The sequence below is a fragment of the Mirounga leonina genome, unplaced genomic scaffold, assembly GCF_011800145.1.
Source record: "Mirounga leonina isolate KUSES-001 unplaced genomic scaffold, KU_Mleo_1.0 Mir_154, whole genome shotgun sequence".
Lineage (NCBI taxonomy): Eukaryota > Metazoa > Chordata > Mammalia > Carnivora > Phocidae > Mirounga > Mirounga leonina.
Genome location: NW_023270389.1, coordinates 15,544,368 through 15,561,554, shown reverse-complemented (window position 1 = coordinate 15,561,554; position 17,187 = coordinate 15,544,368). Strand labels below are relative to the sequence as shown.

The window sequence follows — 17,187 nt, the reverse complement described above, 5'->3', positions numbered from 1 at the left end:
CCATTTTGAATATTTCCACAATTCATGTACTGAAGCAGTGTAGCCTTGCTGTTAGGAGAGAAGCATGTGAAGTTAGACTATTGTGGGTTCTAATCCCTTACCTACTTATTAACCACTGCCACGAGTCAGCTTTCTGACCTCTAGGTACTTCAGTTTCCGTATCTGTAAACTGTGGTCATGATGGTGTAGACTGCTTATTTGGGCTACAGACTAACTTGAGGGAACACAATATTTGAATCCATAATTGTCTACATCCTATTTTTTAGGTCTTGGATTTTTCATATTGTCAGGGGACTAAATTACTAACAGGCTTGGTTCAAATAATCTGTAAAGAAAGCATCAGCTGCCATCAGGTATGCATGATTTACATGAACCGGATGACCTTTCATATATATGACTCCGTAAAACTCAATAAAACCAATGCATTTCAACTGGAATTTGTTGCCATTTTAAGTAAGTCTCTACTGGTGGTCCTTAAAATAAGATAAATATGAAATATTAGTAACAGGCATCGAAAAGGGCACATCAACTGAAAACGACTCATGGATTGATCAGGACGAGAAGAGGGAAATAAAGAGATGTCTCAAAGGAACCATTCTGACTGTAACTTAATCCTGAAGTCCAAGAGTAGAAGGAGAAAAGAAAACATCATTCAAGTGCTCAGCACTGAATTAAAAGAGTAGGAGATAGGAGTTGTAGAGCAGAGAAAGGCAAATGCATGGAGAAAAGCCAAGCATTTAATATTTCAGTGCAGTGGAGATTACGGTGGCTGCGAATTACCTGAATTTCCCTACAGGGAATCATGTTCTCTCTTAAAGGAAAGAAGCATACTATAACCAAACTCTTGACAATTACTTTCAGGTAACATTACGTTCAAGCGTAAATGTGTGTTAAAAGGGATCACCTAAAGTCTGCCTATGAATCGTAAGAATATGATTTGGAAAACAGAACCGATGTCTATGTCAGTGTCAGTTACATTTGATACACGACATAAAGAACAGCTTGTTTCTAATTTTTAATCTCCAGATCAATAGTCAGGAGAAGGCGTTTTGTCCATTATAATCTCAGATAGCAAGTGTTACTTCAGAGCATCCATCCAGTTATTCTATAATGTCATCTGCTGTTTTCTAAAGAATTACCAAATAATCCTACAAAATATGTAATCCTGCAAGCTCCTCCATCAATTTGGTCAGTGATGAGTTTGAGGGCTGAGAGGCCTGGGTTACCTTCAAAACTTTTCGGTAGGTGGTTATCAGATGTTGTACACCTTTTGGGCAAGAAACTGTCTCGGCACCAGTTCACCCAAACTGGGTGTTTGGCAGGGCCCCCCTGAATCCACATGTGATCTTGCTGTTGTGAAACACCCCTTTCTGCCTTTATCTGCCTTGGATCTCACTAAGTGATGCCCTCCAGAGCGTCTCTGCTCTTGGAGATTCCTGGGAACTTCAGCTCCCACTGGCAGTGTTGGCTGAGGTGGGTAGAATTATAGCAGGATTCTGCTTTAAATGAATAATTCTGTGTGAAAATCTGGATGTTCAAAACTGATATACTGAGATATTGTGGAATCACTTTAGAGACATCTAAGGTGCATTGACAGATGATTTGTTTTACAAAATTGGATTAAGAAATGTTTAAGGAGCTCACATTGTTAAAGTCCCCTTCTCATGATAGTACCACCCACCCCAACCTCAGGAGCTATGCATCCCAGTTAGTCAAGCCAAGTTCTTGCCTGTTTGTGAGCAGCATTTCCTGTATCAATGCTTCATAGTATGAATTCAGTGGATAGCTCATCAACTGGACATCAAGACATCAAAGCAAATGTGCTCTTGCATTGCAAGTGCCTGTAAGGTAACCTCATGACTTTTGCTTCTGACTACTTGCTACAAGCTGAATTGTTTCTTAATTCTATATTTTGTGTGCAATTCCAGGCCCCCCCCCCCAATATCTTAGAAATCAGATTCGTCCCCAGAAGCACTTCCCAGATAAGTTACTTCTTGGCCAACTCTCTTTCCAAATGCAGATCAACATTAAAACTATTATTAAGATAGTCCAAGAAAAGACCTTTGCTTTTGATTTTAGTGACATCCTTTTAAGAAATGTTTTTCTTCTTTGGAGTCTGATGCTGTACTAGACCAAAGCTGCCTTTACCCTACATTTTCAGGCAGAGTCTTCTCTAGAAACAAAATGAGGCGTCAGGTGGCAGCCAAGTCTGAGGCTGCTCAAAAGCTCGACAACAAGGACATATATTGCAGAGAGAGCAGGAGTTCTTTAGAGCTCTTGGGGCAAAACAGAAACAATTATTGCCTATGCAAAGAACTCAAAAATATCTGAAATTTCAGATATTTTTTCTTTAAATATTAGTGTCCATGAGGCTGTTGACTGTAATTCTTCAGCTATAATATTCTATAAGAATGTTTTTTAAAAGTATAAAATAGTGGATGATGCTATGCTATTCTTTATTTCTTTAGTTTGCAAACAGCCAGGCACAAAGTTTTCCTCAGGGTTGGAAAAAATGAAAATAAAATGAATTGTTGTATCTATTTTGATAGGTCTGATGCTCGGCGGTCAGTAGTCAGGTAGCTAGAGCAAATGCAGTACAGAGCATTACACGCGATGTTCTGAGACCACTGAAGGGAAGCTGCGGAAGCTGTTCTGAAGACAGGATCACTGTCCTAGTTTTCTTCCTCTCTGTTTTAGTTAAGGAAATAGACTGCCAATAAATCCAGACTGCCAGAGATCAAGGCTGGCTTCATGGGCATGTGACCCAAGATCCCATGTGGAGGAGGGTCCTGTGCTTGATTCTGTGCTCTGTTTTCAAACATTCTTAATGATTTTTAAAAAAATATATTCTTTTCTAAAAAAAATTGAATTAAGTTTTTAGTTCCAATACAGTTAACTTACAGTGCCATATTCATTTCAGGTGTACAATATAGTGATTCAGCAACTCTATACATGACTCAGTGCTCATCATGGTAAGCTCTACTCTTAATCCCCTGCATCCGTTTCACCTATTCCCCCCAACTCTGGCAACCACTAGTTTGTTCTCTAGGGTTAAGGGTCTGTTCCTTGGTTTGTCTCCCTTTTCCCCCCCTTTGTTCATTTGTTTTGTTTCTTAAATTCCACATATCAGTGAAATCATATGGTATTTGTCTGACTGACTTATTTCACTTAGCATTGTATTCTTTAGCTCCATCCACGTTGTTGCAAATGGCAAGATTTCATTTTTTGTGGCCGAATAATATTCCATTGTAAATATATATACCACATTTAAAAAAACATCCATTCATCTATTGATGGACACTTGAGCTGCTTCCATAATTTGACTATAGTAATTGCTGCTGCAGTAAACACAGGGGTGCATGTGTCCTTTTGAGTTAATGTTTTTTGTATTTTTTGGGCAAATACCTAGTAGTCCAATTACCAAATCATAGGGTAGCTCTATTTTTACCTGTTTTGAAGAACCTTCAAAATGCCCCACTGCATTCCCACCAACAGTTCATGAGCGTTCCTTTTTCTCCACATCCTCGCCAACACTTGCTGTTTCTTATGTTTTTTATTTTAGTCACTCTGACAGGCATGAGGTGACATCTCATTTTAGTTTTAATTTGCATTCCACTGATGATGAGAGATGTTGAGCATGTGTCTGTTGGCCATCTGTACGTTTTCTTTGGAGAAATGTCTGTTCATGTCTTCTGCCCACCTTTTAATTGGATTATTTGTTTTTTGCATGTTGAGTTGTATCTAAATAATATTTGAACAAAGGACCCCACATTCTTATTTTGCCCTGGACTCTGCAAATTATGCAGTCATTCCTGACTGAGATTTAGACGTATATGACGGTATGATTTTTGTATCCAATCAAAACAGAATAAAATCATTCAGATACTAGTTTATTATTCAATATCTACCTACTCAACAAATATTCTTGAATACATAATATGTTAAGTACTCTGATATGTGCCTATCACAGTATAGATGATATGACGGCAAAAAGGAGGCTATTGTCTGTCCTTAAAAAGCTTCACCTACTAGCTGAGGAACAGAGACAAGAAGAAACGATATTGTGATAAAGTATTATAAGTGCCATGAGAGCCGAGAGCCAAGTGCCAGCTACTATGGGAGTATATAGCAGAATTATCTAAATATAAAGAATTTCCACATTTTAATACTGATGGTCAAAGTGTGTTCTTTTTTTTTTTTTTCCTTTTCTTCAAAAATGACGTGCAGGGTATCTGTTTCAGTACATTAGTAGTGCATGTCTGGTACAAGCTGCATTGTTAGGGTGTGTGTTATTTCAGCACGGGAGCTCTTCACGGGCTTCTAAGAAAATGGAAAAGGCAGGCAAATTGTTCTCTCCTTGCAAACTTAATGCTGGTGGGTCTTCCTTTTCAAGGAAAATGCAATGATAAGCAACTTTTAATAAATTATTTTGAAAACACTTCTCCCAAAGTTAAGAGACACATAAGCCCTTATCAAACCTGCTGCTAAAGAGGACATGATTAATTCATCTTGTTCTCGGTGGCTCTAATTATTTAGTTAATCCTTTCTCCATCTCTTCTGCCCAGTGCCCACACTAGGAGGCCCATATAAGAAACAGTGGTAACCCAAAGTGAAACAATGCCGTAACTGACATCCCAGTTGTCCTGTGCGGGATGGTGGACCTGTTTAGTAATAAATGATATGAAAAGGTCTTTTATTGACAAGCTGCCATGTGCTGTTTGCACTAGCGGATATGAGAAGATGCTGGCTGTTTCCCCTTCGTCCCCATGGTATTCAGCTCAGTGAGATAGCAGAAAATGCTTCAGTTTACTTAAAGCATTGATAACACCTCTAAATAATTAACTGAGGACTTCCTGTCTTCAATTACTTAATGCTTTTTTTAACATCTTGAGAGGATTATAAGCAATTTATGGATTTCACATGATGAGTGCATTTGCCACTATTCCCACAAAGCATTTACGGGATCATGTTTCTAAAGCTTTGAGGTAATTAAAAATAAGCATGGAGACAATGGGGCTGAGGCAAGGTGCTCGTGTTCCCTTCTGTCATTTCTAAGGACCTCGATTTTCAGGCTCCAGGATGACTAGTGCTACAGCTTCATTAGCATTTGACTGTTAACTTAGGGAATGCCAAGGTTTTGGAAATGATGTGAAAATCAAAACATTTATCCCAGAGGGTATAGACAGTTCTTTGATCAAACATTTGAGATGCAATGTAAAATAAATTTGGTTGTTTTTGTTCATTCCATGAACTCAATAAAACCGTCATTCATATCATAAAATACTTCTATAGAGAATTTGGTCAGTCAGAGAACTATGGAAATGAAGTTTTCCTGGCAGATCAGGTATGTATGTGAACATTATATAGATCTCAGGTTTTAGATGAGCTGATGCTTAGCCCCATTGCATCCGGTAGGAACTGCATATGGGAGATTCTACTTGGTGAGGTTTTGCTGAATGAGAGTTTACTTCTTCATTCAACAAAGATATTTCTCTTTAGGGCTGTCTTGCCCAAGTGAAGTACTATCTAAATCTATTTAAAATGGTACAGAGGGATGAGCCAAATGAATTCTAAAGGCATCTTTTCATTTTATGATCTTATAAAAAGTAAAAGCATATAGAAAAACTTTAAAATATTTATCCTAATAAAAGAGAACTCCTGGCATCAAGTGATGAGTGTGAAATCCTCTCTGACATGAAAATATTCATTAAAAATGACAATGAGAGGAAGAAAGGGTGGAATAAAGGTATTTTAAAGAAAAATCTTTCCAATTATTTTATAATTAATGAGGCTATCAATCTTGTTGGTTTGAATATTACATTTGAATTTAGTCTGTTGTCATGTAAATGCCAGTTTTAAAAAAAAATGTAACAAGAACAGCTCACACAGTTCAAAGCCCATGTTGGCCAAGTAGACAGATACTGTAAGGAGAACATTCTCTGCATTCTTTAGAGTTCTGCTGTGGCATCAGTTACACTGTATTTGCAATTAGTTCTTAACTTGTCAGTGTTCCCTAGCACTGGGAGTTTCTTGAGAGCAACTTAGAGCACTTAGTGTACTCTCTAGGACATAGCAAGCAGGCAACATTGTTTTGTTTTGGTTTTTTTGAATGAAACAGTATTCTGATGCCTTGGGCATCTGAGCGTGTCACTTTCCTTCTTCATCTTTTAAATGCGGATATTCAAAACATCCCTCACTTCTAGGGATGTGATGAGAACCAAACATGTCCAAATGCAAATACTTCTTTAAAATTATAAAGCACAATATAAATGTAAAGATTTATTATGTAAAACAACAGCATTTCAACTATTTTGATCATTTTCACTGGCAGTGAAATAAGATCTAAGAAATAAATTTTTATACTCTGAATTGATGAGGGCTTTTTCCATCTCCATTATCATTGATTTAGCTCAGGATCTTCAGATATGGAATGCAATGTGCTGGTCTGCAAATATTTATGAAGCACTTTCTGCAGGCTTCAGGCACTTCCTGAAAACAGTGGACATCTGTCAATGAATGCCTGCCTGTGTGTCAGGGAATCGTAGAATTAAGAACAAATCATGACGGATTGATTTTTCCACCTGTATAGTGTAACCTGTGCCTCCTCTGAGGAAAACTCGGGCACACTCTTCCAGGCTTTTCTGTACTTCTTTACAAGTTTCCTGATCTCTAGTATCAATGCTCCCTGCAAACGATGGGGTTCAATGGAAGAAGAACATTCACTCAGGAGGCCTTGGAAGGAAGCTGCTGACCACGGGGGGAAAAGTAAGTTTGTAACCCCTTGCCTGTGGCCTCAGAACCTAAACTTACACAACTGTTTGGGATGATTCAGTAGATCTGAGTAATGAACTAAGTTACTTAATATCTCAAAGTATTCTTTTCTGTAAAATGCGAGTAATAACTCTCTTTACCGCATAGGTTTGTGAAGAGAATCAAGTGAGATAGTACATGTCAGGTGGCAACAGTGAAATCCACTTATTCTCCAAACATTCGTGTAGCATCTGTGGATGTGTCAAGGATTGTTCTGGCGCTGGAAGTACTGTATTGAACTAGGTACTGAAGGTCTCTGCAATGCTAGAGCTTACATCCCAGTGGGGGGAGACATAAAAAACAAACACTATCAGGCAGTGAGAGGTCCATGATGAAAATAAGACAAGGTGATACTGTGGTGTATCAAAGAAGCTTCCTTAGAGTGGGGAAGTCAGAAAATGCTTCTCTTCAGAAGTGACATTCAAACCAAAACATGTTAATTATTATTATAATCACTTCTAGTAATTATCTGACTTTATACTATTATACTGTACTATTATTTTCTTAAAGTTAATTATAATAAATGTTATAACAAGCCATAAAAATAATAGTCACTATTAATTAACGTTAATAATAACAAACTGTCACAAACCGTCACCTGTCAACTATTCTGTGTATTAGTTACCCACTCAGTAGATAAATGTTAGCCTCTGGCTGATCTCTCCCTGACTTCCAGTACATTCTTGGCTATCCTCATCCCATTATCTATGAGTATATCCTTGGGGAATGAAAATGCATCTTACCGTTTGTCTGAGGAAAAAAAAAAGTTAATACTGATGCAAAAACCCTACACATAATGCATATCAAAGCCAAATATAAATTATTTCTGAAGTTATCTGCTGTTGTGGCTTATTGCTGCCAGTGTGGGCTCTTCTATTAGCATGGATAAGTGGGACCTGACCATATGTCAAGAGAACATGTCCTTTCAAAGTGACCTCATATATCAAATGCACACCCCTGGGATGCTTTGCCCCCCTAACCACAATGACAGACTCTTCCGGTAGGTTTTCCTCTTTTTTTTCACCTGTGACCGTATGCTGCCTCCTGTCAGTGGTGCCAGTGTAGATGAGACCTTTCCCAACCTGCCGGAGCTGGTACTCTTTAATGACGCCGTTTGGTTTCTCAGGGACGCTCCAGCTCAAATGCAGAGCTTCTGCGCTGGGTGCCGTGACTCTGGGCGGCAGGATGCTCTCCGGAACTCCTTGGGTCGTAGATGCAACTACCTGCAAACACAGGAATTAAACAGCAATTTATGGTAATAGGACACTAGGTATTCTGATCAACGAGAATGTCACTTTTGTTTTAAAATGTTGTTGTCTGGCCTGGCATATCATTAGCAGGGGCTTGGAGAAACAGTCCGCCCCCCCCTCTTTATTTTTTATTCTTTTCCTCCCATCCTATTTAAACAAGGAAATCTGACCTTGAATACATTACATAAGTCTCAGACTACCATTTATCACAACAGGTTCAACAACAATTTTGACGGCGGAGTGCAGCCCTCAGTTTAAACAAGTAAAATCTGGCTGGCAGCCTGTCTTACTAGAGAACTCTTGATAACTCTCTTCCATATGGCCCATCAGTGTCTTTGCATTTTAACAGCCTGATTTTGTACATTTTAAGCACCAGTAAATATGAAGCAAAACCCACATCTGAACTTGCTTGCATATAATATGCTTTGAACAGTATAAATGGCAGGATGGTTTGTTTTTGTTTTTGTTTTTGTTTTTTTGTATTCTTCCTGTGATACCCAGGATGACTTGATAGCGTCTGTACCAATGTTCTGGAAAAAGAACTGAATGAGAAGGAAAAAAGGATAAATCAACCAGTTATTTATTCAGCATTATCAAAATACAGTTTTGGACACAAATTAGCTGCATTTGTTTTTTCACAGAATTAACTCTGGTTTCACTTTTCTAATCAATTGTTCTGGCATCTGGTAGGCAGGAGCTGTGCCTGCGTAAAAAACCACGGAATTGTTCTAGGACCATTCGGACCATAACTCTTGATTGGGCCAATCAGCTGTCATCTGTTTAAATGGTGGCACGCTCAGAGATGTTTCTGGAGGTCTGTTGAATAAAAAGCTGCACATATGCACTGCGGCTGATCCATCTGACTGAATGTTTTCCTTGGATGGTTCTTGCACAGTGTGTGAAGATGCTGCTCTTCTAAAGTTGTAACCACATGAAAAGAATCAGAGCTGCTGTGTGTTTGTTTCTCCTGGGTTTCCACTAACTAGGTTGGCTTCTGTGAGATGGCTCTCTTTATTTTCCTCCTAAATTGTCTGACTGTTTCTTTCCAGTCTCCTTTGTGGGCTCTTCGTATTCCCAGTGTTCATCATCTATGGTCTTGCTTTTATCTCTCTCTCTCTTCTCCTAAAATGACCCTATTCAAACTCCTTGCTTTGACTTCCCACATGGATCTTTCTAGCGAATTCAGTCACTTCATAATCCAGCTTCTGACAAGACATTTTCACTTAAAGTGCCAGATAATATTTTCTTCCACTACCCTGCTATCTGCTCCTTCTCTTAAATATATTTTTTAAAAACATTTAAAATTTTAATCATATTCTCTACGCTCAAATTTTCCTCTTTTATTTTTTTATTTGCTTGCAGAATGGCACATGATCTATAATTTGCTCAAGCCAGAGAGCCAGAGAGCTTGAATATATCTTTGATACTTTCCTCTTATTCCCCTGCATAGAGTTGACAGCAATTCCTGTAGATTTCATCCCCCAATATTTGTTGTATCTTCCTGATATTCTCCATTCTGACCCCTGTTGCATGAGCTCATTTCTTTCCAAGGCTGTAGCAGAAATCTTGGTATCATTTTATCTTCTATGCCAGGCTCTTTTGCCCCTTTCTCTGTTTTTCAAGAGCAGGCAATTTTTGTTGAAGTGATATTTAAATAAAAACTCTTTTAAATTGAGGGATGGTTTGGGAATTATTATGGATTTACAGAAGATCATCTAAAAATAGTTGGCAGAACTTTGGAAAACAGTATGGAGTTTCCTCAAAAAGTTAAAAATAGAGCTACCCGATGACCTAACAATTGCACTACTGGGTATTTCCCCAAAAAATACAGATGAAATGAAAGGAAGGGCCATATGCTCCCCAATGTTCATAGCAGCAATTTCCACAATAGCCAAATTGTGGAAGGAGCCAAGATGCCCTTCAACAGACGAATGGATAAAGAAGATGTGGTTCATATATACAATGGGATATTACTCAGCCATCAGAAAGGATGAATAGCCACTATTTGCATCAACATGGATGGAACTGGAGGGGATTATGCTAAGTGAAATAAGTCAAGCAGAGGAAGACAATTATATGGTTTCACTCATATGTGGAACATAAGGAATAGCACGGAGGACATTAGGGGAAGGAAAGGAAAACTGAAGGGGGGAGTAAAACAGAGGGGGAGACAAACCATGAGAGACTATGGACTCTGGGAAACAATTTGAGGGTCTCAGAGGGGAGACGGGGAGGGGGATGGGTTCGCCCAGTGATGGGTATTTAGGAGGGCACAAGTTGTAATGAACACTGGGTGTTATATGCAAATAACGAATTATGGAGCACTACCTCAAAAACTAAAGATGTACTGTATGGTGACTAACATAACATAATAAAAAAATAGTTGGCAGAGGAAAAATATGGTAAAGAGGATAATATTGGTTCAAGTTTTCTTTCTTTTTTTTTTTTATATTAATGAAACATTGATATATGCATAAATTTCCTCTGCAGTGATCTCTCCTTTCAGGCATACATATTAGTAGTCAGTAGAGATGACACATGAACACGCTACCATTGAGGCGGATATTGTTTTCTGTCATTGGAAAAATTATTCACAGCCTGGGCGTCCCTATAGCCTTCCCACTGGCTACTTCTGTCCAGAGTTTAGGTACCTCCCCTCACCTTGCTGCTGATAGCACAGCCAGCAGCCGTGCAGGCTTTCAGCTGGTATGAGTATTCCTGAAATGGCCAAATGCCCTCTGTATCAGAGAAGCTCAGTGATGTCCCCCGAAAGCATTCAATCCCATTTCGGAGAAGAATGTAGTAAATAATTGGACCTAAAAGAGACAGAGAAATACCCAGATTTGAGTGTCAGATCCTTTTAACTATTTGCAAACAACTTACATGTCTTGGAGTCCTGAGGAAATGGGATAATATAGCATTACTTACTTTTAATTTGCTATTGGATTGCTATGTTCAAGCAGTTCTGAATGATAGGCACTCTTATCGAAGAGAGGGATTCTGGACATAGATAATTAAGGAGTCATTTATGTTTATTTCCCCTCGCTAGCAAACAAAATTACTTCCAATATTAAAACTATTTTGCCTTTCGTTAGCAGTCTTTGCTTGTTTGAAAGCAGCTCAGATATATGCTAGGATTCCAGAAAAAAATTCTGGGGCTAAAAATTTGTTAGGCCTATTTTAAAAAATGAATGATTAGTAGGTACACACCTAAGGTTCCTTTTACCAGCAAATAATTTTTAATGGTTAGAAGCACGCCAATTACATGTAGATTACACTCATTTAAATTTCCTTATGGATTTACAGGATTTTGTTATTTCAATTTTGGGAAAGTAGCTTAATACCATTTGATTGTATAGGTTTCTTCCAATTTAAGACTATCACATCTTCACGATTATCCATTTTGGCCCACCTAGGGGCACTCACTCCTTCAGGCACATCTTCTTTTGTCTTGGCTCTGATAGCTTTGCTGAATCCTCGTCCATAGCTATTCCATGCAGAAATCCTATACTCATATGTCATATAAGGCTCCAGGTTCACATCTGGAAAGGGAGAAATTGAACAGCGAGATTTTTAAAACATTTTTATTTTCTTTTACCATCATATTGAAAATGAATATCAAAACTTTTAAACACTTAAAAATAAATGCTTAGTGCTCTAATCCTGTTGTGTGTGAATAGAACTCCCATCTCTTAACATTCTAAATCATAAAAAAATAACATTTTATGTGCTTATTGGATGCAGAGATATGGAATTCCACAGAATAGAATTCACCTTTTCCGAACAAATATGGGTAACATGAAAGGAATGACTGAAAACCTAAAGTACTAGACTAATGTACATTGGATGTTAATGCTTCCCAAGTGTGTGTATCCTATACTCCCATATAGGGCAGGTTCACCAACCTGCTTTTATAGTTTTATATTATAAATTTTACCAATTATTACATTATTCATATTACATTAAATTAATTATAAAAATTATAATGTAGTTATTATGAGATACAAGACTGGAAACTTGGCTTATCATGATTAGTGGATATAATTGACTGCACAATCCACTACATACATCCTTCCCTCTTTCACCAAACCAGAACTGAAACCCAAATCCAAAATAACCAATCTAAATAAAAGAATAAAACCAAACTGTTGAATGTTTTGTACTGGCAATGATTAAGATAATCATCCACGTGATTCAATGGCATCCCAAAAGTCTTTGTCCAGTTTTAAGCTTTGGTAACTTCAGAAGCACAAATGCTACAAATTCACACACACACAAAAAAACCTGGAAAATTTAATTGGCTAAATCTGTTTAATTTTGTGAATTTTGACTATGTTTGTATGTATGCATTTTTGTGTGGTGGCTTCTGGATGACTTTTCTCAGAGGGGAGATCAGAAGAAGAGGTCCTCCTCCTTGGTTTCCTGGCCACCTGCTCTATCTTCATGTGGGGTTGAGTCTCTGTCCATCCATGTGGGTTTTTTGACCATATTTTCCTTACATATATCTCCTTACCATAAACCATGACCTGCTTACTTTATAGAATTAGTATGAAAATAAAATGCACAAAGTTATGTGGTAGAACATCATAAAATGTAAACTGCTATAAAATAGAAGGGCTTATCTTCTGTCTTCATTTTTCTCTGGTAAGGGGGCATCTGCCACTTGTTACCTGTGATGACCCCTAGTGGGTGCCCAGATCTCCCTTCTGGGTCAGAGGCCTCCTGGCTAGGGTCTAATTTTCCCAGTTTTCTCGGCAGCTTGGGGTTGTCATGTGACTCAGATCTGAATAATGGAAGAAGCATGGCAGTGATATGGGCATCCTGTGCCTCACTTCCTAAGAGGAAATCACTTGCCTTCCATTGACCTTCTCATCCCCTTTTGGTCGGCTGGAAGCAGGATGTTTTGGTGACCCAGGCTGCACCACGGGAAGGAGGGCAGCACCGGAAACATGATGATCCATCAGCTGGAAGGAATCTGGATCCCTGAATGACCGTGTAAGGGCTGAGCTGCCCAGACCATCCACCTACCCACAGACGGTCCCTATATTTTTCAATCAGTTGGCTGTAACAGATTGAACTGCTCATTGCTAATAACTGTTATTTCCTACTCTTCAGACCTACAGCACCAATTCTAATTTCAGTTGCAGTAGCTTGCCATGCTGTGTTCCTTGTTCTTTCCTCTGTGGCATTTCGTTCTTTCTACTCTCTCATCTCTTATCCTCCTTTGTTTGTTTTCCTGTGAGGCCCAGTCTTTCAAAGATGCTCCTAGCCCATGAAAGAATTCTTTTTGCTTTACACATAAGGAAACATTGTTGAAATTTTGCCTTCCCTCAACAATCTCTCTCATTTCTGAGTTCTTTTTTTCTTTGCCAGAATCTCCAACTCTTTTTAAAAAAAAGAAAAAAAAAACACGCTTTTTTATCTCAAAATCATTCTGTATGTATGGGGCTAGTCTTCAAATAACAGAGGGTTTTGCTTTTTGGGAGGTATGCTTATTCAATTTTTACTTTTTAATGGCTTAAAAGTTCCATGAATACTTGTCTACAATCATTTCTTCAGCTGATAGAGTAATTCTTAAAAAATGCATGTACAGGATTGTGTCATTCTATTGCCTAAAAAGCTTTAATATCCACTCATTGCTGCATAAAGACAACCTGCTTAGTGTGGCATAAAAGGCCTTCATCAGCTGACCCCTGCTCTTTGGCCTCATCTCCATGATTTCTCCTCTCCTACACGGTGCTACATTCATATCAAGGGGCTTGTTTTTCACATCTTACTAGGCTTTCTCTCACTTCCTATGCTTTGTACATGTTGACTTCTCTGCCTGGCTTCCCTTCCTTTAACTTGATATGTTTCTACTTGTTCTTCATTTCCCAGCTCAGGCATGATATCCTTCATAAAGTCTTTCCTAACCTCTTTAGTCTGGGTTAGATGTCCTTGCAATGCCCTTGAAAAGCATCCTATGCTTACTTCTATCACAATTCTTACATGGACATATTTCTCACATTACAGTGTACTTATATTTGTTCCATGTCTGTTTGTATGGACTTCAAATCCCTGATGGGAATTCTTATTTATTTGTTTTCATAGCTGGTAGGCCCAGTGTAGTGACTGGTTATTAGTAAAAATTTAAGAAATTTTTTTTGATAAATGAAATGACTGTATGCATGAATGAATTTGGGTGAACCCTGGTGTTGTTTAGCTTTTAACTGTACATTTCTAAGAAAGGTGGACTTCTTAGTTCACATTGGTCTCAATGGAACTTGTTTTAGCATGACTTAGGTGCTTCGTTTTCTTCTTGGAAGAGAAACTTTTGTCATTTTTCATATTCAATTTAGTGTTCTTTTGTAGGCAAAGCAATCTGAAATATGGGTGGTTAAATAAGTTAAATAAACATCTATTCTCTTCCGGAGAGGGCTATTGTAAATATGTCTTAAAGGACCTTCAAAATCTTGACCTTGATTTCAAAAGGCAGATAAAAGTAGGGAATTCTCTTGGATCATGTGCATCTGGACCAAACTCACTAATTTGGAAAGGAGGGTCCTTAGATCTATAACTGGGGGTGGAAGGAAATTGGAGGGCTCGACGAATTGTCCTCTATCCTGAGGACTTTCATTCCAATAGAAGTTTTTTTGTTTGTTTGTTTCATTTTGTTTGCTTACAGTGTTAATCCAAAAATGGGGTAAAGTGAAGCAAGGGCATCTTGTTCATACAGCTATTTCAATCTCGTAGGGGAGATGGAACAAGGGTCCAGATGCACATGACACACCGTAGAAATGAACGTCATGCTGATGTGGGAGAGGAGAGAGGGACTGGGCTTGAGAAGGCTGCACTGAGGACAAGAATGGTCATCTGCACCCTGGGAATGACGAAGAAGGGCACTTCAGGTGGGAGAAATAGCTTGAGGGAAGTTTGGAGCGCTCTGAAAGGAGCTCCTACAACATGCAGGGTATCCTCAATCAGCTGGGTTTGAAGGAAACATGATTTAAATCTGACATCTTCCCTTAGCAAGTTACTTTTATAGATTTGACCCTCAGTTTCTTCATCTATTAAACTATCATACCTCCATGATTGCTTTGTGAGTAAATTAAGGTAAGGTTTGGAAACCTCTAGCACATCACTGGAACCTTATCTTTATTCCTGCTTTCCCTCCTCAATCTACCCCCCTCATTCCAGCATCTTGCCTTATTTTTTTTGCAATCTTAAGGTTTGCCATTATCACCCACCATCGGTTAAGTAAGGTAGAATGATGAGTCATGATGGAACAGAGCAGTTTTTTGTTTATTTAACCTTAGCTTGCTTGAGTTATGTCACTTAAATGTATTCTCTTTGACTCTAGATGGTGAATGATATATATGTACACACACACACACTCACACACACTTAAGTTTTCAAAAGTCAGAAACAAACTCTGTAGGGACATAAGTAAATGGACAAATAATAAAAATTTAATAGAGGGCAGACTATTTCGGAGATGATCTTAAACTTTACAGTGTTTTTCACTCAGCTTAGCCAAGCCTAAGAACCACTATTTTGGAGGAATTCAGTGGGGCCAAGATGGGGCCTGAAAATTAATATTTTCAATAACTGTGAAGGTTATTGTTCTCAAGATGATGGCCATTTAGTGGCAACATGAGGCTTTGGGAGAGTGTAGTCTCTAGATACAGACCCAAGATCAGGAAAGGGATACTTTAAGCTCCTCCTCAGAATAATGCTGCTAGGTCTTACTGGTGATCAGACAGGTTTCTTCCTCTTTTCTGTCTACAAGTACAGCAACATTCATTCTGTGCATTTATTAAAAGCCTGCATTCACACTTTTAAGAAAGAAAATGGGGCTCACTGATGATTAACTGGATATGCCATAAAAGAACACATAAATTATTTCCCTGTTCTGGATTTTCTACATGTTTACTTTAAAATAGTATATATCTTTGTCTAAATTTAGACTTTACATTTTTTAAGCTACTAACTTTGAACAGATCCAAAGTGTGCCTTTAATTACCTTGTAACTAGCTAGCCCATAGTATGATGAAATTAATTGACATTAGGTTAAGGAGGGGGATGACATCAGAATGAAACCTGCATTTTCTGCAGCTTTTCACTATCCCTACTAAGCTATGGACAGGTGGCTTAGTTTCTGTTACCTGTGAAGGAGAATGTGTTTATACTTCCCGTGTGAACAGTCTCTTCAGCAGATGAGCATATTTCTTCTATTGATTCCTTGCCTGTGGAATTGTGAGGTCCTCTGATCACAGTACAAATGTGGCTGGTAAAATTGAAGTCACACCTGCCGCAGTATGCTGTGGCTTCCAGAGATGCTGGGCAGAGCATCCCGCACTCTCTGGTTTCCTGAGTGGTAGAGGTAGGAAGAAGGAGATTTAAAAATTCATTTGGACAGGGGCACCTGGGTGCCTCACTTGGTTGAGCATCAGACTCTTGGTTTCAGCTCAGATCATGATCTCATGGGTCCTGATCTCATGGGTTGTGAGATTCAGCCCTGTGTGGGGCTCTATGCTCAGCAGGGAGTCTGCTTGAGATTCTCTCCCTCTGCCCCTTCCCCCAATGCATGCATGCTCTCTTTCTCTCTCTAAAATAAATAAATAAATCTTTTTAAAAATTACATTTAGATGTATGTAGCGCAGGATTTTACAAGATGCAAATGAAATTTTCTTCCACTTAGATCATGAATAAATGTCTCAAGATTTATGAAAAGAAATGAAGGTGGTGTGTATACTAGAAAGAGCAGTTTTGGTGTGGATGACACAGATTTGGATTCAGAGTCCAGTTTTGCCACTTCCTACTTCTGTGAACTTGAGCAAGTCACTTACACTCTCAAAGCCTCAGCTTCTTCCATTAGAAAACAGAAATCACATTTACCACACAGGTTTGTTACGTGAATTAAATGAGATAACACCTGTAAATGCCTTACACTTAGATACGTTATAAATAAGAGCAGGAGTCATTATTATATTATTGTTACTTTGACACTTTCCTAATGGAGCTTTAGAGAATAATGTGATATTTGAGAATCTGCACTTTTGTGCTGTGGGACAAGTTGGACTGCTAAAACTTTGTCCAAGTTTTAGAAAATCTAAATATTTCATGAACTCTCATTATAGTTATTATT

At 38.4% G+C, this 17,187-nt stretch overlaps 1 protein-coding gene across 1 annotated transcript in view; it reads right to left on the bottom strand.

Moving 5' to 3' along the window:
• Positions 1 to 17,187, bottom strand: part of USH2A (usherin) — a 702,118-nt gene that overhangs the window by 132,445 nt on the left and 552,486 nt on the right. Inside the window, exons 51-54 of the mRNA XM_035010130.1 lie at positions 16,205 to 16,409; positions 11,405 to 11,602; positions 10,722 to 10,876; positions 7,835 to 8,033 (exon numbers count right to left, since the gene is read on the bottom strand). Of these exons, the coding sequence (XP_034866021.1) occupies positions 7,835 to 8,033; positions 10,722 to 10,876; positions 11,405 to 11,602; positions 16,205 to 16,409 (757 nt within the window). The remainder of the gene's footprint in view (positions 1 to 7,834; positions 8,034 to 10,721; positions 10,877 to 11,404; positions 11,603 to 16,204; positions 16,410 to 17,187) is intronic.